Source organism: Mixophyes fleayi, chromosome 4 (assembly GCF_038048845.1).
Source record: "Mixophyes fleayi isolate aMixFle1 chromosome 4, aMixFle1.hap1, whole genome shotgun sequence".
In the NCBI taxonomy this organism is placed as follows: Eukaryota; Metazoa; Chordata; class Amphibia; order Anura; family Limnodynastidae; genus Mixophyes; species Mixophyes fleayi.
The window spans coordinates 303,355,768-303,381,112 of record NC_134405.1 but is presented as its reverse complement, the minus strand read 5'-3'; the positions used below and the strand labels follow the sequence as shown (position 1 = coordinate 303,381,112).

The window sequence follows — 25,345 nt, the reverse complement described above, 5'->3', positions numbered from 1 at the left end:
TCATCAAAATGTTTGATGGCTCCGATTATAGGTTTTGGCACAGAGCTGTGTTATAACATGGCCATCGTAGATGCCCTGTCCACCTAAAGCAGTGGTTCCCTAACTCGCAATCTCACAGGGGTGCGTTGGCCAGGGACGGTGGTGAGCAAGGCAGGGGACTGCTTGTTATTTATTTTGGTTTAGGGGTGCCTTGAAAACATTATGGAGACCCTGAGGGTGCCTCGAACTGAGAAAGGCTGGGATCCACTAGCCTAAGGTATTATTTATTTTATTATGTACTTTAATCTACAAATTTTGTTGCTTTCAATCTAAGCCAAGATATGGCTGCATTGGGTTATAGCACATGTTTGCTCTTTGCACAATATTAATAAAAGAGTCTTATTATGTCGAGACAAGTTATGAATTGTTCACATGAACATATAATTACAACACAAATATCTTTATTATATTATATTCACTTAGCATCTCCAGGCAACCTTCTTTCCTAGCACTAATCATCAACATCATCAACATTTATTTATATAGCGCCAGCAAATTCCTAATGCATAATTATGTTATAGAATCACAGAATAACTTGTTCTTGCTGCTAGCCTTTCCTTACACTGTACCTCCGCCTTTACTGACCTAGAAAGGCACAATAACGAAGAGTTATAAGATGAATGTATATATATTTATTCTCAGGCAGTGGCCAAGGTCTGTATGCTTCCACTCATTCTTAATAAGTAAAAACCTTACAGTCTATTTTCTCGGTAGTTTTATACATTTAAATTATTTGATTGGTTTATAATTAATATACAATATTACTAAATATTACTTTATATAAAAATTATTGGCAATCCACCAATAGGTTTCCTGTTATATCAGAATTTGTGTACAGTTGTGGTTGGGACTCAGTAAAATGCTTAACAGTTGATGTTCTACCATGACATGTCTCTACAAAATTATAACCAAAACATTATAATTGAATAGAGGACACAGAAACCAGAGTTTGGCAAAATTAAACATCAAGTTTATTAAAATGAGAAAAACATACGGTGGAGAAGAACATACGTTAGAGAAGAACATACGTTAGAGAAGAACATACGTTAGAGAAGAACATACGGTGGAGAAGAACATACGTTAGAGAAGAACATACGTTAGAGAAGAACATACGGTGGAGAAGAACATACGTTAGAGAAGAACATACGTTAGAGAAGAAAGCATAAACAGCTCAGTTAGAACCAATCCCCATCATATCATCATGAGGGTCATTAAGCCTCTCGTTATAAACCTAATGAGGGACATTTTCCTCCCAGGGTGCACCCTTACAACAACTGGGTATCTATAAAACCCAAGCCTTAGAGTACCCGCATCTCTTCTGGGCTGAAGGAATGCTACCAACAAACCCACCCCAAGGGTGGTGCCTCTAATCGAAACTAAATCCTGGCACTTCAAAGGAAGGCAGACACTTCAGCTAAATAACATAACAAACATGCGCCCATGAAGTATTGGCCTCTAATGCTTTCTGGCATGACAGGTGCTGTAAGGGACCAAGTCCTGCCACCGTACTGACCTACAAAACCTCCTCTAACTAAAAAATGCACTAAACAATGTGCTCAATAAAAATGTCAAGTGAACTTCATCGGGCTATAAAGATGCGGAAGGTGGAGTTTAATCATAGGGTGCTCAATCCACATACCACCAATGGGCCGCACAAACCAGTAAACAACTGAATACATCTTGCTCCGCATCTTTTTCACCACTCTAACATCAGCAAAATTCCTCCAAACTTGCCAAGGAATAATTTTAGACAAGCATATGACTAGATAAGGCCACCAGGAAACCACAACGGTCAGATCTGCTTTAAGATCAGACTAATCAAAATACCATGGCCAAAATCATTACCTCCCAAATGAAGCTCAACACAATGAGGGCCACCCCTACTAGCCACTGCCTTATAAAAAATAGCCGAAAAACCAGACCAACGCAGAACCCCCTGCCCCAACCAAACCACAACCACCAGCCCAGGAAGGGTAAAAGTGTTCGCCACCAGCTGATGAAAAGCAGTCCCAATTCCACAAAAGAATGTCCAATCGTCCAGATTTCCAGTGGTCTCCGATGACCTGTAATGCCCAAACATCACAACCTGGTAAGTAGTAAATCAACACAAGCGGCTGGAGTGGAGAACAAGAGGACACGAGATAAAAGGAGCGCTGAAAATCAGGAAGAGAAAGAAGAACAGATAACACAAAGGAAGGTAAAAACCATAAAAAAAACTCAGAAGCCAATAGCCAATCAGGCTCCCATATCCAAGGAAAAATTAGGTAAAATCCCTTCACGCCCTTGCATCCAAACACAGCAAGCAATAGAAGCGCTGTATCACCAGAAACCAGAAAAAGAAAAGTAAGAAAAGCGTAAGAGAATGAAACCCCAGCTGCTTTAATGTTCGTTTGAGAATAACAGTGAACCAATCATGAGCACCCTGCGCTACCCATGTGTTTGGCAAGCATTCCAGAAGATGGAGTCAACTTGGAGTAGGCCAATTATTTCACTAAACCTGAAAACACCAAATAACAACATAACATCAGTAGTAATGTCTTTAACAGCAAAGCAGGACTTCAGCATAGCTGGACTAATGGGTCATCTCTGATCCGGCCAGACAGGCTGTGTGTGTGACCACCCTTTCAATGTCTTAATGATGACCAAACTCAGACACATCAACTTGGCTACAATTTGGCAAAAAATCAAATACCCTCTAAGGAAGCAGACATTGCAAGGCGTGCCACTGAGGGACGCATGAGGCGCAAGGGCCCTAAACCTATCCCAGCACCCACGGGACAGAGTGTCGGCAAACACATTGTCAACTCCCGAAAAGCGCAGAGCCCAGAAACAAACATAAAATTGCAGGCAATGTAAAACTAACCACCAGGCCGATAATGGGAAGAGAGGATGCACTCTGCTTGTTAATGGCCTGTACCACACCTTAGTTATCACACCAAAACACAATTTGCTTCTCTTGGAAGCGAGGATATCCAACCTGCAGCAACCCACTCTCCTGGCAAAAGAGACGCATGCCAATCGCAGTCAAAATATATGCTGAAACCCACCGCCCCCGTGGCATCATTTTGCCTGACTCTTCCGTGGATCATCCAGTGCCTCGTGCCTCCTGGCTAACCTGGTAATTCAGTCACCTTGTGTCTGCACTTCATCTGCTAAACCTGGTAACCTGAATCTTCACTTTACCATTTCTGTCTGATATTCAGTGTATCCTACTTCATCTGCTAAACATGGTCATCTAGGACTTTGCATTTATCCATTATACCTGTTATTGCTGCTGTCTTGAACCCGTTGCTTCTATGAACTATGGTTTTTGTGTAAACTCTGCTTATAATAAAGACACTTTTGGTTCAAGTATAATAACTTAACTCTCCTTGGAATTCACACTGGGAATCTTTAACATACTGGTATCTTTCAGTCATTATTCAAGCACGCAATGATTACTCCTATTTGGAAAAAACAAAATTCTGATCCAAAATCTCTCAAATTACCTTCCCATCTGTCAGCTCCCGTGCCCCTCCAAGCTTCTTAAGAGAATTGACTACACTCACCTCACATGCTTTCTTTCCTTTCACAAACTATCGGACCCTCTTCAGTCAGGCTTTCATTCCCAATACTCCACTGAGAATGCAATGACAAAGGAATGTCAATGAATTAATCACTCCTAAAACTAAAGGCCATTACTCACTTCTAATTTCTAGATCTCTCTGCTGCATTCAATCCCTAGGTCTTCAGGACACTGCCCTCTCCTATCTATTAGCTCTTTCAGTGTTAGTTTCTCTGGATTCACCTCCTCTCCGTTTCCTTTATCAGTTGTAGTACCTCAAGGCTAAGTCCTTGGTCCTCTGCTCTTCACATTCTATACCACTACTCTTGGAAAACTAATAAGTTCCTCTGGATTTCAGTATCATCTCTATGTGGATGATATCCAAATTTATCTATCTTCTCCTCATCTCTCACCATCTGTGTGAGCCCACATTACTGACTGTCTTTCTGCCACCTCATCTTGGATGTCCTCTCGCCAACAATATTCCCACCAGCCAAAAGAAGTGACCAACCTGTCATTTCTATCTCTGTTGACAACATGACAATAAATCCTACCCCACAAGTTCAGTGCCTAGGTGTGATCTTTGACTTGGAACTATCCTTTTTCTCTTTGTTCTCCACATATAATCTATATCAACATCATTTTCAGACGATGCACATATTTCACACAACACACCACAAAAAATTAAATTTGTTCACTAATCATCACCCACATTGACTATTGCAATACCATCCATACTGGTCTTCCCTGGATCAGACTCTCAACCCTACAATATATTTTGCATGTGGTGGCAAGATTGATTTTCCTTGCAAACCGCTCTTCCACTGCTGAGCTACTCTGCTTGCAAGCAGGGCCCTCTTACCTCTCTGTCTGGCACTATATAAATAATGATGATGATGATAAATATATGTTGAATTAGAAAGTCCATAACATAGGAGCTGTTGTACAACAGTCCATTTCAGATTAAAAATGTGTGAACGTCTTTAATTGAGTTAGTAAAGGACTGGGTTAGTAAAGTGCAGTTTCTTCTATGCATTAGGGTATAAAACTTTTCAGTGTGTGTACATGACTCCAAAGAATTTATATCACATAAACCATCAATATGCTATAGATATTGTGGGGAAGATGTTTTTTCTTTCATGATACAGTGGAGATGTCACTTTTATGGATAAGGGATCAAAGAATGTTAAAATGCATCCTGAAGATAAATAAATACTACCCGTGCCTTTATGTCAGAGAAGAGGCTAAACAAAGATGCAAATATAGTTGTTCGATTTGTATACTTGGCCATGTTTATACATAGCATTATGTTGACGGGAAAAAAAACTTGCTCTCAATGAGATTATTCTCTATTACAATAAGAAGCTGACTTGCTATTTTGTACAGCCAAGAAATGATTCCAATTCATCTGAAAAGCTTGGAAGGCAAACTCATTTTCACACACACAAAAATAGGAGAACATGGGACATTGAAAGTAAAGATTGGCCACCCTTTGATATCTGAATTGGTGATTCTCCAGGGCCGCAGTCTTGTCTGACATTGGTTCCTCAGCCACACACAGGACCTGATTCATCAAGGCACATATCTGTAGATTTTGAGCGCATCGTATGCAAAATCATTCTGCGCATGCCAAGAATCGGTAGAAATGTCCATGAACGCAGTCCTGGTCCGTGTGCCTTTGAGCGCAAGCGACACTTATTATGAACTGGGCGGGGAAGGGGTGTTTTGCCGTAGTGAATTCACAGTAGGGCTATGCCAAAATCAAGCGCACGCCGCCACGTCCAAATCCAGCTCTGAGCTTCTCAAAGTTACTTGGTCCCCATGGGATTAAGGTCTGGGGAGTTTCCTGGCCATGGACCCAAAATGTTGATGTTTTGATCCCCAAGCCACTTAGTTATCACTTTTGCCTTATGGCAAGGTGCTCCATCATGCTGGAAAAGGCATTGTTCATCACCAAACTGTTCTTGGATGGTTGGGAGAAGTTGCTCTTGGAGGATGTTTTGTAAACCCTCCTTTATTCATTGCTGTGTTCTTAGGCAAAATTGTGAGTCCACAATTGTGGATTGTGACCACAATCTCATTGAGATTGTGGTCAATCCTCAAGAGGCGGATGGACAATCAAAAACCCACAAATTCTGACAAACTCCAAGCATTGATTAGGCAAGAATGGGCGGCCATCAGTCAATATGTGGCCCAGAAGTTGATTGACAGCATGCCAGGGCGAATTGCAGAGGTCTTCAAAAGGAAGGGTCAACACTGCAAATATTGACTCTTTGCATAAACCTAATGTAATTGTCAATAAAAGCCTTTGACACATAAGAAATGCTTGTAATATTACTTTAGTATACCACAGCAACATCTGACAAAAAGGTATAAAAACACTGAAGCAACAAAGTTTGTGAAAACCAATATTTGTGTCATTCTCAAAACTTTTGGCCATGACTGTACATATTCATATAAGGCCTCATTCATATTTGGATGTACAGCAATGTTTATGGAGTATATATATATATATATATATATGCATCTCCATACTGCAAATGTGTAAAAATTAATTTGTATCTAGATGTGTGTATCTTTGTCTTGCAGCCCCTGGGAGATGAAAATGGGGTGGGTAAATGTAACTTGGGTACAGGAGGGGTGTGTATATATATCTGTAGCACTTGGATGCCTCCCCAGATATGTTTCTTGGGAGGTGTTTATTTTTTGGATATACTGCTGGTGTAAAGATATGTGATGATGATGATGATGATGATGATGATACCAGCAGCACTATATAGCCACTGCTAGCCTCTGCTAGCTTTAATGACCCCTTAAGCTGATGGTACTTAATTCATTAATGTTGCAGCTATATTATATCAAGTCACAGCTGTCTATTTGGATTAATTTTTAGACTACTGCAGAAAAGAATGTTCCCATTGGGTTTTTGAAGCAACACACAAACTTGGGGTTGTATTTCATTACATTTTATTGGAAAAGTGCAACATTCACATTTATTAATAATACTCGCCAGGGCCGGACTGGGACTAAAAATCAGCCCTGGCATATAAAACAGACAGGACCACCTGCTGTGGGCTCCATGCACAATATTGTTGCATGCCGAAGTGGCGTTACTGGTGTAATTTAACATGAAGCATCAGCACAAATTTATGTATTACACTTTGTCTTCTGCCCACCCTGATCAATTCCCTTCTTGTGCAAATCACCTGGAGCACCGTGAAAATGCACAAGACTATAATGTATTTTGTATATATATATATATATATATATATATATATATATATATATATATATGTAACACTGCTCCACACATTTAAATGCACACAAAAAAATGGGTACAACGTTAATAAATGACTCTTTTGTGATGAAGGTGAGGTGGAGCAGGATAAAGCCTGTGACAAACTGTAACTTATGACCAAAGACAACACGTGTTCGTCATTGCCATGCAAATCTGACTCCTCAGCAAATTGCCGTAACAGAGAAAACAGTCAAAGTGCTAACAGGACAGAGATAATATGACGTCAACGCCTACAAAGTAGGTGAACAAGATGCCACACCATTTTTGATGTCGGTAACTTTAATTAAACAAACATTATTGCTCATAACTGTGGTCACATGAACAGTATTTGTGAATTTTGCCACGCTAAGCATTTTGTGGCTGAGCAGCCATCTGACAAACTATTCATTCAATGGTGCCACAAGGGTAAAGTCTAATTCGGTGAAATCAGGTCTGCCCCTGTTATATTATCTTTATATTATTTTTTACCGTCATGGTAACAGGCTTTTAACTACTGTACCGATATTTCCCAAAGGAATGACATCAAAGAAAAAACACCCTTTGTAATTACTTAAAACTATATTTTCTCTCTTTGCAAGTGAATAAGAAAGGAAAGGACAGAATACTCTAGCGGGGCTTATTTCCAAAATAAAACAAACAAGCATAATAAAATTATATATATATATATATATATATATATATATATATATATATATATATATAGAGCCGCAGCTGTAAAATAGTACCTTGTCAAGTGCCTAGCACAGACCAGAAAACGACACAAAAAAGAAATATATCACTTACCAAAAATACAATTAAAAATTATTTTATTTCTAAATAATAATAAAAATATAGTATAAACATAAAACACCCTATGCATCTACCATAAAAGAAAACTTCCATTTTGACATATTAAAATGACCTTCTTAAAATAATAATTTATAGAGTGTCACAGCTGCTCTCCACCAAATAGTATGTGGATGGTAGGCAGTGTAAGAGTTAATAAGTCCACACCTAAAAAAATCCAATTTACTATTTAATACAATCCTTGTAATAATATGGTGGAAAAAGCATTTCTCAGATACAGACTATAAAAAAAAAAAAAAAAGAAATGCACTGTAATTATTTTTAATCAGCCAGACGCCCCCTTTGTATGACATATCACAGTACAATTGAACTACCTGCTTGCTGGCTGCCTGCTTTTTATTCTTGTCACTCACAGCCTACGGCTCCATGCGCTTCTGTACCCAGCTCCTCCTAACCACTACGCGGTTGCGAGTGACGTCACGCGCAGCGTCATGACGTCAGCAACGTCATCGCGCTACCGCACGACTATGAAAATGCCCTTCAAGCTCCGCTCTGCTTGATGGGTGGCGCTCTGAGTAGGAAGAGCTGCGGGCAGCCGGACCAGCCCATCTAGCATTCGGTCCTTCTGGCAAATGCCAGAACTGCCAGATGGCCAGTCCGGCCCCGATTACTCGCAAGACACTATTTTCTCTTGCGTAAATGACACTTCATTACACTATATTGTGTACGACTTGGGTAATGTAACTTTTGCATTAACTAGTAATGCTGTAAAGCCATCTCTATGCTATCATGGAGTGTATGCATGCACAGGTGTACGTCTATTATACGCTTTTGTAGCAGCTTGAAAATAGCATGTTAAAAAGTGGTAGTAAAAAAAAGCTATCTCTTACATATTGTTTTGTTGGTACACAAACCCACACTGCCTCTTTCTGTGTATTACTGTCTTTTACACACCCTTCTGTGAATTTATGAACACACCACTTTCTTTCCAAACTTTGTTCATCTCTCAGCCCTCCTCCAACCTTCTCGCATCACTCTCCACCACCCAGACCCTATAATTTACTCTGTCACCTCGTTTACAAAGAGCATTTATCATCATCATTATCTATTTATATAGCGTCACTAATTCCGCAGCGCTGTACAGAGAACTCACTCACATTAGTCCCTGCCGCATTGGAGCTTACAGTCTAAATTCCCTAACATACACACACAGAGACAGAGAGGGACTAAGGGCAATTTAATAGCAGACAATAAACCTAGTAGTATGTTTTGGAGTGTGGGAGGAAACCGGAGCACCTGAGGAAACCCATGCAAACATGGGGAGAACATACAAACTCCACACAGATAAGGGCATTTATCGAAATCTATATTGAAGGTTTGTATCATTGTAAGATGGTGGGCAGCACAGTGACTAAGTGGTTAGCACTTCTGCCTCACAGCACTGGAGTCATTAGTTAAATTCCCGACCATGGCCTTATCTGTTTGTAGTTTGTATGTTCTGCCCGTGTTTGCGTGGGTTTCCTTCGGGTACTCCAGTTTCCTCCCACACTCCAAAAACATACTAGTAGGTTAATTGGCTGCTAACAAATTGACCCTAGTCTCTCTCTCTGTCTGTTTGTGTGTGTGTATGTTAGAGAATTTAGACTGTAAGCTCCAATGGGGCAGGGAAAGATGTGAATGAGTTCTCTGTACAGTGCTGCAGAATTTGTGGCGCTATATAAATAAATGGTGATGATGATGATGATAGATGGAACAAAGAAAATGTGCTAGTATTACATTCAATGTCTAATACTGCATCTTTGTTTTCTTTCATTAAATTGCTATGATTCATGTGACCTCTTCATGAGCTCATTCAGAAAGACTGACTTAAATTTGTGTTGTCTGACAGGACTGTACAAAACTGACAGGTGGAGGGTAGGGGGTATTGTGACCAATTCTCTCTTTGTTTCCTTCCCCCCTCTTGCAGTGAATGGCTGGATCCCTCCCCTCCTCTCTTTTCTTGCCATTCACACTATCAAAGAAGCTACTCTACAGCAGTGAAACACAGTTGCTGTTTGAGAAGAACAGTAAAAGATTCAGTCGGCTTGATAATACAATACCAGGATTTTACTCAGCAAACCGTGTGCATTGGGCTGTTTGTACTGGCTGGATGTTTTTTATGGATTATATTATTAAGACAATGCACTCCATAAGCTTCATACAAGATTTAAGATGGCAAGTATTTGTGTTTTCTATAGGTACTAGACTGTTATTCTGCATCATTTCATATAGATCCCTTTAAAAACCTTAATTATATACAAACTTTGTAGTTTAAGTATTTTTTTTCTGTAGAATGTGCTGGGTGGAGAAATATATATTTTTTAATATCACCTTTGAAACTTTATAATTGCATACAGAAGCATCTATTGGTAACAGCTACTATGGTTAATTTGTGATCATGCTTAAAAATAAGAAAAGTTTTAATAATTAACAAAAGCAAAAAATAATAAAAACCCTATTTCACAGGAAGTGTGTTCTAAATAGCTGCCAAATGCATTTCAATGATCAACATCATGCTGCATTATTATAATTACAATGCTATGTATGATTTGTTTATTCCTTGCATATTTTTGGTGTCAAACTGTTGGAAGCAAGTTAAGATCGGATGTTTAGTAATCTCAGAAAAAACTGTTACAACTGTCACTTGCTAATTTATTACAATGTGATATTAATTAGCTCTCTGTGCTAGAACAGCAGATTGTGTTGTGGGAGTAATGTTTTTTTTCTGTTTCCAAAACACATTATAAATTATGAAACCCCCTCATTCCATTCCTCATTCCTGTCTCTGGCCGTAACTGCAGATTCTTTGTCCAAAGCATGTATCTATGTACTGCTTGATTGTCAATATTATATTTAAAACATAGTACAGATTGGTTTCAATCAATGTCGGTAGCATTTGTTCCAACTCATTTAACACCATCCAATCTCCTGTCTCAAATCGGAGTCTCATTTTGGCAAGGAAAGTGTTACAGCACGGGTCATTCCAACGTGAATTTCATAGAATTTGTTTTATCGTTCTGCAAAATATAATTGCGCCTTCTCGCATTTTCAATAAGTAGCAGTAAGATTTGAATTTGCTTTCCTGGAACGTCTGTAACTTATTTTAATACGTAGAAAATATTTTTCTAGTCGGTGATTGGATACACTAAAACATATCTGGAGCCAATGCAGTGCTGCATACAATTCAATGGCTGCTATGTGTTCGCTCCTCCTTCGTTTCCTTTCTGTTGCCAGCTAGATTTTACCTTAGCCTCTCTGTCTGATGGAAAAAAAATTACAAAACATCCTCGACTGCATCCCTTTTTTTCCAAAGGATTAACTGCTCCGTATTCAAGATGTGCTGAGGGGGAAAAAAGAAGGGACAGCTTTTCATATCAGGCTTTTCTGCAATGATTCATCCAGCAGGTTACCGTGTTTTGCAAGTAGGAATACTGCATCTCTTTCCTTTGTGGCTGCTTGTAAACCTTACATATGCACAGTTCCGATACTCTATCCCTGAGGAGCTGAACAGGGGAGAAATTGTTGGGAATATCGCTAAGGATCTTGGAACAGATGTGGCAAAACTAGTAGCTGCTAATCTCCAGGTACTTTCCGATTCTGATTCCCAATATTTCTCTGTAAATGTAAACAATGGAGCCATATTGGTGAATGACAGAATAGACAGAGAGCTGCTTTGTGGACAGAGTGTTACATGTATCTTAAATCTAAAATTTGCTATAGAGAATCCAGTAGAAGTGTATAGAATTGAGGTTGAGATATTAGACATAAATGATAATTCACCCCGATTCCAGAGTGAGGATCTGACTTTAAAAATAAACGAGTTGGCATCCCCTGGTGCTAGGTTTCTTATTCCAAATGCACAGGATCCAGATATAGGCTCTAATGCTTTGCAGGAATACCTCCTTAGCTCAAGTGAAAATTTTGCTCTCATTGTGAAAAAGCGTACTGATGGTAGTAAATTTCCAGAGTTAGTTCTAGAAAAGGCTCTAGATAGGGAACAGACAGCTGTCCACCATCTGGTGCTGAAAGCTGAGGATGGTGGGGTACCATGTAGGTCTAGCACCATGCAGATCACTATAATTGTCCTTGATGCCAATGATAATCACCCAGCATTTGATCAACCTTCTTATAATGTCCAGCTAAAGGAAAATGCCCCCAAAAACTCTCTAGTCATAAAACTTAATGCCACAGATTTAGATGAAGGGCCTAATGGAGAGATTGAATACTTTTTTAGCAGCCACAACTCGGAAGCCTTAAGCAATATTTTTCAACTTAATTCAGAAAGTGGCGAAATCCGTGTACTCGGAAATTTAGATTTTGAAGAGATTTCAGTTTATGAGATTGATATTGAAGCTAGAGATAAAGGTAGCCCTATTATGGAAGAACATTGCAGTGTAATTGTCCATATTATTGACGTAAATGACAATACGCCTGAGATGACTATAAGTGCGTTTTCTAGTTCCGTTCCAGAAGACTCACCAGCTGGGACAGTAGTTGCTGTGATAACTATAAAAGACAAAGATCATGGTGACAATGGAAAGGTACAATGCCAAGTAGACAAAAATCTCCCATTCACAGTCAGGGAAGATTTTGAGCAACAATTTTCTTTGATTACAAGTGATAATTTAGACCGTGAAAGTGTTTCTGAATACCATATAACTATTACTGCAAAGGATATGGGTAATCCTCCTCTTTCCACAGTAAAAGTTATATCAGTTGGCGTCTCTGATGTGAATGACAACACACCTCAGTTTGTTGAACCAGTTTACGAAGTCTTTGTGGAAGAGAATAATAAAGCTGGTGAGTTACTTTGTACTGTCTCTGCTACGGACCCAGACTTGGACCAAAATTCACGTCTCTCTTATTCCATTTTACAAAACCCTAAAGAAGACTACACTAGTTCATCTCATATATACATCAATTCGGAAAATGGACAGGTCTACCTTAAGTTTCCTCTTGATTATGAAAGAATTAACTACTTCCAGTTCCAGATAGAAGTTTCCGATGCTGGTTCTCCACCCCTTAAAAATAAGACTGTTGTACATGTTTTTGTTTTAGATCAAAATGACAACTATCCAGCAGTTGTTTTTCCTTTAGTTGGAGCCAATTCAGTTGCCCAGTGCAAGATTCCACGGTCCACTGGGCCAAATGTTATGGTAAGCAAGATATCTGCAGTAGACCATGACTCGGGTCGAAATGCTTGGCTTTCCTACAACTTACTTGAAGCAACAGATCCTACTCTGTTCAGCATTGTTATGAGAACTGGGGAAATAAAAACTAAACGTGCAATTCAAGATGTTGATCCAAATCTACATGAGCTCCTTCTGTTGGTAAAAGATTCTGGAGAACCTTGTTTGTCCACCTCAGTTACAGTCATGATGACCCTTGAAGACAAAGATTTAGAAGTTTCTCAGGGCGTTAAAGACCATTCTAAAAAAAGGAATATTTCTAGTCTCACTCTGTATCTGATTGTCTGTTTAATTGTGATCTCTGTCATCTCATTAATTGGTTTGGCAGCTCTTGGAATTAAAATTCACAAATGCGAGAACAAGAATTTCCCCCTCTGTTGCCGGCAAAGTCAAAAGAAAGGTGTGGTAACAGGATCAAAACTCCATGGAACTTTTCAGCTTCACCCCAGCCTTTGTAACACTATAATAGGGGTTCGAGTGGATTGTGCTGGAAATATCCCATCTAATCGAAGGGTCAGGACATGTTTCTCCCCAGTCTCAGATATTAGTGAGTTTATGTTTATGAGACCACCTCATGTCACTGCTAGCTCCTCTTCCCCGGGGATACTGGTTCCAGATCCTAACTTCTCCATTGCTTCCAATGAGGTGAGCTCCCAGTATTTGCCATTACTTGAAACCAAAGTCAAGCAAGATGAATGTCATTAAATTTTCTATATTTCATCTTTCATGGCATCTGTGAGCAGTGTGGTGAACATATTTACAGCCCATTTCTATCATCACAGGTCATTATGCCATACTGTTCACATTCCGAGAAGAAAACATTACTACGTTCGCTTTTGATGGGAAGAGGCATATTTTATCTGATTAAAGATTAGCGGAATACTCTACAGTTAAAATGGGAAGCTACTAGTATTTGTCCTAAATCTTTATTAATCAGTAGAACAGGCAGTTAGATTACAGTATATTCATTTTGATGGCAACATAATTCTGTCAGTAGAGAACAAGGCCTAAATATTTTTATTTTGTAATAACTAAATCTGTAGGTGAAGTGCAGCTTATATGCAGTACTACAAAATAACATTGTATTTCATAAGCATCTTAGTCAGGAAAAATGTATGACTACAATAAATTAGCTACAGTATATGGTGGGTATATGGAGAATGTATGTGGTGTTTTAATCAAGTTAATATTTTTGATAAGGGCGCAGCATCACATAGACATCTTGGTAATATATAAGATATAATATGCCATTCCTGTTTTTAAGCCAAAACTTTGAAAGGATTCCAACTATTTTGCTTTAGTATGAAAGTGCCTGAAACAAGAATAAGGAAACAGACTTTGGGGGGGCGCATTAACTATGACTGTAGTATAATCTCAGTCATCTTTTGGGAAATGCAGAGTTTTCAATTTAATAGAAGCACAGAGATGACCAGGCCCAAAGTCACAAATTAAAAACATCAAATTGTGAAGAAATCAAGGAAGTTTACACAACTAACAGTGCATTTAGTATAGTGAAAAAAAACAATCACTTAACTATTCATTTGTTCCACAGACAATAAAATTCACAAATATGTTCTATAATGTTCACTAAATCATACGTATATATATAGATACCTACTCATTTAGTCAGTTTGGACAATCACTGCAAAAGATTCACATTATTAAACCGGTTTTGAGAAAAAAATCATAACATTCTCTATTACATTCTAATTCTACAAGAAGCAATAGATTATTTTTATCCTGTCACCCCCATAAAGCTTGTACACATAGAGTACTAGTGTCAATAAACAATCATACATGATAGCTATTCTTAGTTAGCTCAGTCCCAGGAATTGTCCATGCAATTGTATTTCTCAGCCCGTAGTCATTTTTGCAAGCCCGACTGCTAGAAATGTTGCCTGCGGACAATGATACTTGCCAAGATGTGATCTAGAATTAGCCTTTCACGGCGGATTGTCAATCTGGAATATATTACTTAAGAAACCCTTTGCAACTAAGAAGGATGAAAGTCCACCAGATATTGTCGGGTTTTGGATCATGACTAAACAGCCGACTGACTGATCATCTATTTATAAACTTGCTGCACTTTTTTTAGAATGCCTTATAAAAGTTGGTACTGTATCGGAACAGACAGAGAGACGTTGAGGAATACACACCAGCAAAAAAAACAAAAACGCCATAATTACAATGTAATCAACAAGGCGTTCTGAAATACACTGACATAAGTATCAGTCTGTTTTCACAGACACAGACTTGTTTATAAAGTTTTTTTTAGTGAGTCGAGATTAACATACAAGCATCTTTTGAAGACCACATGACGGGGTAAGAAATGTCATGATTCATGAAATTATTATTTTAACATTTTTGTCATACCAAAAAAAACAAAAATCATTTTTGTGCAATACATTTTTTACATTCATAATAAAGCATTTTCACATTTTCTTTGTGTCAAATGAGTGTGTGGATCATTGTTTTTCTCATCCTGTTTATACTTATTTTTAATAATGCTGCAATGTTTTGTGATGATGGTACCAAACTTTTCTCTTCTAAATCTGGTGAAAATAAATGAACTGTTATATACTATACTGTCAACATCCTCAGCTACACAGTGCAGGCAGCCATTTTACAGACTGTACCAATGTTCATGGAATGCAACCTATCAGTGAGACTTTCCTGACACTACAGTCCATAGTTTCACTGGTTTAGGTTTAATAGAAGTGTCAAGGATATTGGTTCAGCCCAAAAAATGGCTGCCTCCAATGTGGATATATAACATAAGTGGACTTTAATTGACATATATAGCATCTGTCCATCTGGAAAAAATGTGCGATATAAACTCAGGTCCTTCTTTTAAAGATCCCTCCACCCTTTTACACAGTTATATTAAATTATTGGGCAAATATTTAATGGATCACAAAGAGGGTCTTGGGGCTAGATTTACTAAGCTGCGGGTTTGAAAAAGTGGGGATGTTGCCTATAACAACCAATCAGATTCTAGCTGTCATTTTGTAGAAAGTACTAAATAAATGAAAGCTAGAATCTGATTGGTTGCTATAGGCAACATCCCCACTTTTTCAAACCCGCAGCTTAGTAAATCTAGCCCTTGGTGTTTAAATGTTTAAACTATATTTCATTAATAAGCCTTCACACATGTTCTCATTCTATTTCATGTGTACATCTGTGATCTAATCTAACATCTCATGCCAAAGAAAGGAAAATAGTTTACCATATATTGTTTACAGCATCACCTCTCTGTAAAGCAGAGAAAGACCGAAGGGTTTGATTGTCATAGTTTAAGTCTGTACTTATGAGTGAAACTGTGAATAAATAGTCCTATTTCCATGATATTACGTATCAGGCTTTGGGTTGATACCAACACTGGATGTAGATCCAGCTCTCATTGTCCTTTTCCCTTCTCCATATTTAAATGAAGCATCGCTCGAGAGGCAAGGTAGGTTCACTGCTCTTTACTGGGAGAATGCAATATGTAAAATACATGTTTCAAGTTTACAGATAAACATTTATCATTGGAAAAAAAAGCAGTGTGGATACTCTGTACATTTTACTTTGCGTTATATATTTTATATTACTTTATAGTATACTTTATATTACCTCGAGTTTTGGCATTAACCATTACGCCTGATGAGCCGCCTTGTGCAAGGATAGAGGTGCCCACCGTCAGTATTTACTCACTCCTTTAGCTTTACACATATATGTACACAGGGCCGGACTGGGACTAAGAATCAGCCCTGGCATTTAAATTACACAGGCCCACCTGAGGCCCAGTAGGAAAGAAATTGTGTGCCGCCGCACAGCGGCGGCGCCGAAAAGGGCGTGGCCACATTGTGGTGTGGGTGTGGCCAACATGGGGCATTGATACATACATTATAATAAAACATTACATTTATCACACCCTCCCATCCACATCACGCCATCTCCCCAGACACATTATGACACCCCCAGCCCACTGTACTTATCTATGCTTCTGGTGCTGCTGACATCCATCAGCATAGAGTGAGCAGGGAAGCTCTTAGTCTCACGAGATTACCACATCTTGTGAGACTTAGAGCTCCTCGGCTTGCTCTGCAGGCTGTGTCCTGTCCAGGGACTGGGAGCAGCTATCCGCTCATTCCTCCTAACCAGAGCTGGATTAACGCTCGGTGGGCACGGGGTATTTAAGACAGGGGGTCCCTATTATGTAACATGGTTATCATATTAGACAAAATGTTAGACAAATACACAGGCAATACTGTGTGCAATACTGTTAGTTGCACGCAGCTTTGCCTTCACAAGCAGTACAGTGCGAAGTGGGACTTACCTCCCAACTGTCCTTGTAGTCGGACCAAATCTCACTAAACGAGACAGTCACCAAAATTTGGGAATTCCCCACCAGTGTTCTTGTCACTTTCACCACCTGTGGCTGCTGGTGTCTTTAGTAGCTGCTTGTCTGGATCCTCGAATGCTGGAGGCCCTATTTTGAAAAAAAAAATGGGTACATGTAATTTAGAAACCTCCAACCAGCCCTGGGGGTAAATGTATCATACCCCGGTTTTCTCAACTCGCGGGAGATCGTAGTCTTCGCAGCTTAAATTTAAAGCGGCGCTGCCTTGTAAAGGGAGGTTTCCCTTTACAAGGCAGCGCCGCTTTAAATTTAAGCTGCGAAGATGCCGATCTCCCGCGAGTTGAGAAAACCGGGGTATGACACATTTACCCCCCGGTGTTTAATCAATGCAACCCATGTTTTATAATTAGGCCTCCCTCCAGACTAAACATTAAAATACTAGCATTCACGTTTAATAAACCTATATACCTCCCTCCAAACAACCCCAACAATAAATTAAATCGCATTTACGTTTAAGAAATATACCTATTTCCCACAACCATCACTGTCATTAAATAATTCCTATTCACATTTAAAAATAGACGTTATTTTTTTCCCAAACAGCCCCACTTTCAATTAATAGCCCCCAAAACATATTATGCCACAATAGTGCCCCAGTTCGTACAATAGTACGCCCAAATGATATTTGTCTCTTATTTCCCCCCCCAGTGGCATACTGTTTCTTATTATTCCCCCCTTCCCCGAGTGGCATACTGTCATGTCTCTTATCCCCCCCCCCCAGTGGCATACTGTCATGTCTCTTATTCCCCCCCCCAGTGGCATACTGTTTCTTATTACCCCCCCCCCCAAGTGGCATACTGTCTTGTGTCTCATTTCCCCCCCCAGTGACATACTGTTTCTTATTATTCCCCCCCCCCCTCCCCGAGTGACATACTGTCATGTCTCTTATTCCCTCCCCCCCCAGTGACATACTGTTTCTTATTATCCCCCCCCCCAGTGGCATACTGTCTTGTCTCTTATTTCCCCCACCGTGGCATCCTTTCACTTCTCCCCATTTTCTATGTACAATCCTCCTCCCCCCCTTTATTGTACTCACCTGCATGTCTCTACTCGTTTCCGCTGTCGTCTGCCTTTTTCTGCTGTCCGCTCCTCTGACAGCTGCAGGACCCGGCCAGGACATGTAGCGCTGCGCGCGACACATTTCCTCTGGTGGCTGGTTCCTGGGGAGGAGCCAGCCACCAGGAAGCCTGTCAGTGACAGGCTGTACGACTCTGACTGCCCTGGACGCGATCATGTGAGTATACAAATGCTCACATGATCGCTGCGCAGGGGAACGGACCGGCCCAACTGACCATCGGCCCTTCTGGCAAATGCCAGAAGTGCCAGATGGCCAGTCCGCCCCTGTATGTACATGGTCTTATACTATGCAATGCACATTCTGCTTCTTTCTCATGGTTTCTATGATTCATCCAAGAGCATATTTGCCAACTTTTCTTCGTTGGCTTCAGGGAGATCCCGGGACAGGTGGGCGTGCAGGGGTGGGGATTGATGAATCACATCATTTTGGCACCGCCCCCTAAATTTATCACAAATTTGGCCAATTACAGCAGGGGACGGGGCTAAGATGATGCCCCCCACCACTTATCTATTGCGGGGCGAGAGCCGGGAGGTTGCCATGCTCTCCTGGGAGCCCGGGTGGTCTCCCAGAAATGCGGGAGTCTCCCGGACATTCTGGGAGAGTAGACAACTATGCATTAAAGAATAGCAGCTAATGAATCTTTAGAGACTGAAGTGTCTTTTACATTTCTGTCTCCATTACTGAAGTCATGCTGTCTTACCTGTCAGTCTTTGATTTATCTTGGTCTCCATGAAAATGGCCACCTCCATAGGCATCAATACATGGACATAGGACACAATTTCTGAACTGTGTCATCATGCCACAGATGGGGAAGCCAACCACGTCTTGTACTGGCTCAGCATCAGGGAGAATGCCAGACTCTGCCGGGAGTGAGGGAGATCACCCGTATTTCTGGGAGTCTCCCTGACATTCAGGGAGAGTTGGCAAGTATGTCCAAGAGTGCTGATAAGGTTTATTATTCTGTCCACTTGTGGTCAGTCTTATAAGTAGTGGCATGTAATAACAAACCAAACAAGTATGTATCACCGTCAGTGCATCAATGTATTATAAAGGAAACACTTTCTTGTTTTCATGTTCACCCCTCATGTACTTTTTATAGCACTATTTCCATGGGTATAGAAGACACAGGGATTCTTCTGCAGTCATATCCAGGTTATTTGACATTATAAAGGACAATAACACTACTATAGAACTTAGTGTTCTAAGATCAGTACTGTCAGATTAGATATAGACAATAAGGCAAGTCTCACATTATTATTCACAGTGGTTATAAATGATATACATGTGATAAAATGACAATTTTTCGGTTCCAAGGAATTATGTGACCATGAAAGCAAGAGGTAATATAGTTTTTAAAGTGAGCATAAAACTCACTAATGAAGGAATGGTATTCCTTATAATAGGTCAGTACATTACTTATTTACTAACCATTTATGACATTACTAAAAAAGATACGTAGAAATCTACAGGAGTTTACACATTTATTAAAGCAATTTTGTGTTTTACATGTATTAGAGCTATTTGTGATGGCAGGTATGATTAGAAGATTATTGTATTATGCATTTGTATCCTTACATGGGCGTTTGTAGCCATATCTTACTTTGGCAGCTTTCATACAACTAAAAAGATAAAAAGTCTCAACATTATTAGTCAGACTAAATTCCCACGCATATCTGAAGAACCTCCACACTCAATTTCCTTGTTCAGATATAATATGTGGAACCTGTGAAATGCATATTACAGATCATGTAGATTTTCAAAAATTTAAAATGCATTATAATGTCCTGTAAGCAGGTACTGCTGGGCCCAGTAGTTCAATATACTAACGCAACAATAAAAAACAAGTGATTTTTTTTTTTTTAACTATAAACATTGACTCATTCCCTCTTTACCATCAGTATTGCTCTCCTATATCCAAAAGGATCTTCTTATCTATCTTCCTGAAGTAATCCATCAGTAATCCATGACTAAACTAAAAATAAAATAACAAGTACTATCAAATAGTCTGCTGTACTAGCAGTGAGTGACAGGAAAGGGCCACTCTGCAAGTATCAAGTCACAGGGCTAGATTTACTAAGCTGCGGGTTTGAAAAAGTGGGGATGTTGGCTATAGCAACCAATCAGATTCTAGCTGTCATTTTGTAGAATGTACTAAATAAATGAAAGCTAGAATCTGATTGGTTGCTATAGGCAACATCCCCACTTTTTCAAACCCGCAGCTTAGTAAATCTAGCCCACAGTGGCTTTCCACTGATTGGCTAGACTCTAGCCAATCAGTGGAAAGCCACTGTGACTTGATGTACACTCTAGCCGCTAGATTGTGAGCAAACCAGGCTGCTCTTGTAGAGACCTCTCGATTTGTAACATGCCAGTTATTATTATCAAGTTGGAAGTATAGCCTTTTACCCTAGTCAGGGTAGACGGAACATGATAAGGACAGTAAGCGGGTCAGGAGGGTGCTTACCACGTCAGACCAAGTGCAGGGGTATGGGGAGAGGCACGTGCACTGTGGTATCTCTTGTGTGCATGCACAGTTAAGTTCAAAATGGGGCTTCACAGCGCATATGCCAATCCTGGACAGGGGGGGCGCCAGAGAACCCAGTACTGGCCTTGACCCTAATCATGATAATATCAGGTTTAAATTTTAAGTATTATATAGAGTTACTCAAAAAAAAAAAAGTTTTCCTTTCCACTCAGGGCCTCATACCTTCTGCAAGATCTCTGCACTGGAGGACTATTTACAGTAGAGATGGTCACTGACCCCCGTGTTTTGGTTTTGGATTCGGTTTTGGATCTGGATTACCATCGTGTTTTGGTTTTGCAAAACCGCCATTGCGTGTTTTGGTTTTGTTTGGTTTTGTTTTGCTATTTTGTTGGAAAATCAATGTTTTTGGGCCTAAAATAACCCAATTTAGTGCTCCAACTGTTTCATAGATAAGTAATCTAATTGTAGAGGTAATAAATCATCCAAAAAACAGTTTAATTCCTGGTAGGTAGGCCTTCATTTATTCTACACACAAAACAGATTGTCTTCCTCTCCATCTATGCATATTGGCAATGCAGCCATCGTCTTTGGATGTATATTACACCCTACACTTATAGTTAAATATGTAAAGAAATGGAAAAAGGCAGTTTGCTTTCTGTCTCTATAGGCCCCCCTCCACTTGTCGAAAATACCAAAAAATTCAGCCGTTATAGACTGTACAATATTAATTAAAATGGACAAAAGCAGTTTGGTTTCTGCCTCTATAGGTCCCCCTCCACTTGTTTAAAAAACAAAAAAATTCAGCCGTTATAGACTGTACAATATTAATTGAAATGGACAAAGCCAGTTTGGTTTCTGGCTCTATAGGCCCCCCTCCACTTTGTCGAAAATACAAAAAAATTCAGCCGTTATAGACTGTACAATATTAATTGAAATGGACAAAGTCAGTTTGGTTTCTGGCTCTCTAGGCCCCCCTCCACTTGTCGAAAATACAAAAAAATTCAGCCGTTATAGACTGTACAATATTAATTTAAATGGACAAAGCCAGTTTGGTTTCTGGCGATCACTGACTAAGTTCCCTGCTGTGCTGAACACTCGTTCAGAGTACACACTGGAGGGTGAGCAGCTTAAGTATTGCAAAGCAAGTTTGTACATGGGTTTGCAAATGGTCTGCTTTTCTTCCCAGTAAGGAAAGGGACTGTCTGACATTTCCATATCAACTACCTCTTGAAAGTAATCCTCCACCATCCTTTGCATGTTTATACTCGTATTGGATGGGGTTATGGGCAAAGTGACACATTTTTTTGAAAAATCCTTCAAACCAGCCTAGATGTTAAATTGTTTTGGTCTGCCCCCTGCGTCTTCAATGCTTCTTTTTGGGAAATTTAATTTTTTACGAGCAGCAGCAGCTTGAGAAAGTGAAGGAGAACACGTCTTCAAGCCGAGGCCCAGTTCAGCGGCCAACTTGCTGAGCAATAGCTCCTTGCAAAAGTTCACATCTCGCTCATTTACAAGTAAAGACTCAATGTAGGTTTTAAACCTTGGGTCAAGCACAGTGGCCAAAACGTACTGATCCGAGTTCAAGATCTTAATAACTCGAGGATCATTGTAAGGCGAATTAAGTACTTGATCGACAAGGCCAACATACTTTGCTGAATTGCTTGCTTTCAGCTCCTCCTTCATTTTCTCAAGCTGCTTTTCCAATAGTCTAATTAAAGGAATGACTTGGCTCAAACTAGCAGAGTCTGCACTCACCTCACACATCACAACTTCAAATGGTTTCAGCACCTTGCACAGCACTGAAAGGATTCCCCACTGTGCAAGAGTGAAATACATCCCCCCTCCTTTCCCAATGTCATGGCTTGTGCAATATGCTTGGATGGCTTTGCGCTGTTCCTCCATCCTCTGAAGCATATACAGGGTGGAATTCCACCTAGTTACCACCTCTTGCTTAAGTTGGTGGCAGGGCAAGTTAAACTGCTCTTGGAGCTGCTGTAATCTCCTACATGCTGTGGCTGAATGCCTGAAATGGCCTGAAATTTTACGGCCACTGAAAGCATCTCCTGCACCTCACGGTTATTTCGTAGGATGCTCTGCACCACCAAGTTGATGGTGTGAGCAAAACAGGGAATGTGTTGGAAATCACCCAGCTGTAATGCTCGCACTATATTGTTGGCGTTATCAGAAATGACATACCCTGGGGAGAGTCCAAGTGGTATAAGCCATGCATCAATCACATCTCTCAGTTTGCGTAACAAATTGTCAGCTGTATGCCTGTTAGTGAAGCCGGTGATACAAAGAGTGGCCTGCCTGTGACAAATGTTACGTAGTGGTGTACATGCTGCTGCTGTTCCTGCTGGTGAAGGTGAATGACCAACCCAGTGGGCTGTCACAGTCATATAGTCTCTGGTTTGCCCACTTCCACTTGTCCACATATCTGTGGTTAAGTGTACAGTGGGCAGAATGGCATTTTTTAGTGCAATCTCTACATTTTTACACACTTTTTGGTATAGTTGTGGAATTGCTTTACGGGAGAAATGGTGTCGCGATGGAATTCTGTAACACGAACACAAAACCTCAATTAACTGTAAAAACCAGCTGCGTTTATTGTGGAGATTGGACGCAGATCTAACACTAACATTGCAGCCATGGCGTCTGTGATTCACTTGGCGACTGGGTGACTGCTGCCATATTTGCTTCCCCTCGCAAATGATTGTTTCACAGTTAATTGCTGAAATGTAGGACTGCTCATTTTCTTGACCTGCCTCTGGGATGATGATTCACCCCCAGCAGCAGCAACAGCAGCGGTAGTGGGACTAACGCTTTCTTCAGAGGAATCAATAATAGTGCAGGAGTCATCCAGCCTTAAGTGGAATGCCGGGCTAACTCCGAGCGCTACTGAGGATATTGATGAGGATGGTGTGGTGGGTGTATTTTGTAGCCGTCGGGATGTCGGTGAGCGGAGGGTCTTAGCTAATGATGGAGTGCTTGTAATTTTTTGGGAAGAACTTTCAGCTTTTCCCAACACTTTGCCACGAACTCTCATTAAATGGCGAAACATAGACAAGGTTCCAAGATGGTTAAGGTCCTTCCCTCGACTGACTGTGGCTTGACATACACTACAAATGGCTATACAATTGTTGTCTGGATTTGGTAGAAATAATTCCACACATAAGAAGTGGATTTATTTGTTTTATGCCCAGGCATGACAATGGCCTTTTTCTTGTCACGTGCCAGAACTGCTGCCACTGGTGCAGGACTTACACAAACAACCTCATCCTCATCAACATCCTCATTAGCGCCCTCATCGCCTACACAAATCTCCCCCTCATCCTTTTCTAATTCCAAAGTGGCATCTGTGTATCACCGGCTACACTCGGGCTATTAAGGCACACATCAGCAGAATGCTCACGATTAGGCATCCCACTGTTGGATGGACTCTCCACAGGGATTGGTGTCATTTGTGAATCAGAGCAAACATTATCCTCTAATGCCTAACTGTTATCTTGCAGCTCGGCTTTGACGCGTAACAGTAGTTGTGGACCAATTGTAGGCTCAGTAACTTTTTGGGATCTGCCACTAATAGCCAAAGGTGAATGCCTCATTCTCTCTTTGCCACTGCGTGTGTAGAATGGCATGTTGGCAATTTTTTTTTTTATCAGAACTTAACTTTTGCTCAGTAACACATCTTTTTCAATTCAACACAGTAATTTTTTGGGGTTTTTTGGACTGATTTCGAAACACTCTGTAGTTTGACATCGCCTTGCTCAGATGACGTACTGGGAACACTAACATCAGGGGGTAAATGTATGAAGCTCCGGGTTCTTCAACACCCGCGAGTTCGGCGTCTTCAGCGCTTAAATTTAAAGCGGCGCTGCCTTGTAAAGGGAAACTTGAAGAACCCGGAGCTTCATACATTTACCCCCAGGACTGGTGACAGAACCTGGTTGCTCATTCTGCTCATATGTGGACTGCTTTGAATCCATTCTCAGCCCAAAGCACTTGTACGGCTAAAAATTATTTGGTAAGATACTGCTGACAGATAGTAATTTTGACAGCCAGAAATATTTATGCACAATTAGGGGGGACACCCCAAAAGCACTGGGGAGTGCTAAAAATGAGTTGGTAGATACTGCTGACAGATAGTAATTTTGGCAGCCAGAAATATTTATGCACAATTAGGGGGGACAGCCCAAAAGCACGGGGGAGTGCTAAAAATGAGTTGGTAGATACTGCTGACAGATAGTAATTTTGACAGCCAGAAATATTTTTGCACAATTAGGGGGGACACCCCAAAAGCACTGGGGAGTGCTAAAAATTAGTTGGTAGATACTGCTGACAGATAGTAATTTTGACAGCCAGAAATATATATGCACAATTAGGGGGGACACCCAAAAGCACTGGGGAGTGCTAAAAATTAGTTGGTAGATACTGCTGACAGATAGTAATTTTGACAGCCAGAAATATTTATGCACAATTATGGGG

The 25,345-nt window shown here is 40.3% G+C and overlaps 2 protein-coding genes across 4 annotated transcripts in view; both read left to right on the top strand.

Moving 5' to 3' along the window:
• Window positions 1-25,345, top strand: part of LOC142152881 (protein diaphanous homolog 1-like) — a 418,442-nt gene that overhangs the window by 125,806 nt on the left and 267,291 nt on the right. The window lies entirely within an intron of this gene.
• The window catches only part of LOC142152878 (protocadherin gamma-B4-like), a 50,071-nt gene continuing 35,619 nt past the window's right edge, over window positions 10,894-25,345 (top strand). Inside the window, exon 1 of one of the 3 annotated variants that reach the window (XM_075209937.1) lies at window positions 10,894-11,290. In XM_075209937.1, coding sequence (XP_075066038.1) covers window positions 11,096-11,290 — 195 coding nt within the window. In that variant the 5' untranslated portion in view covers window positions 10,894-11,095. The other 2 variants (XM_075209936.1, XM_075209938.1) reach the window with 2 other exon arrangements.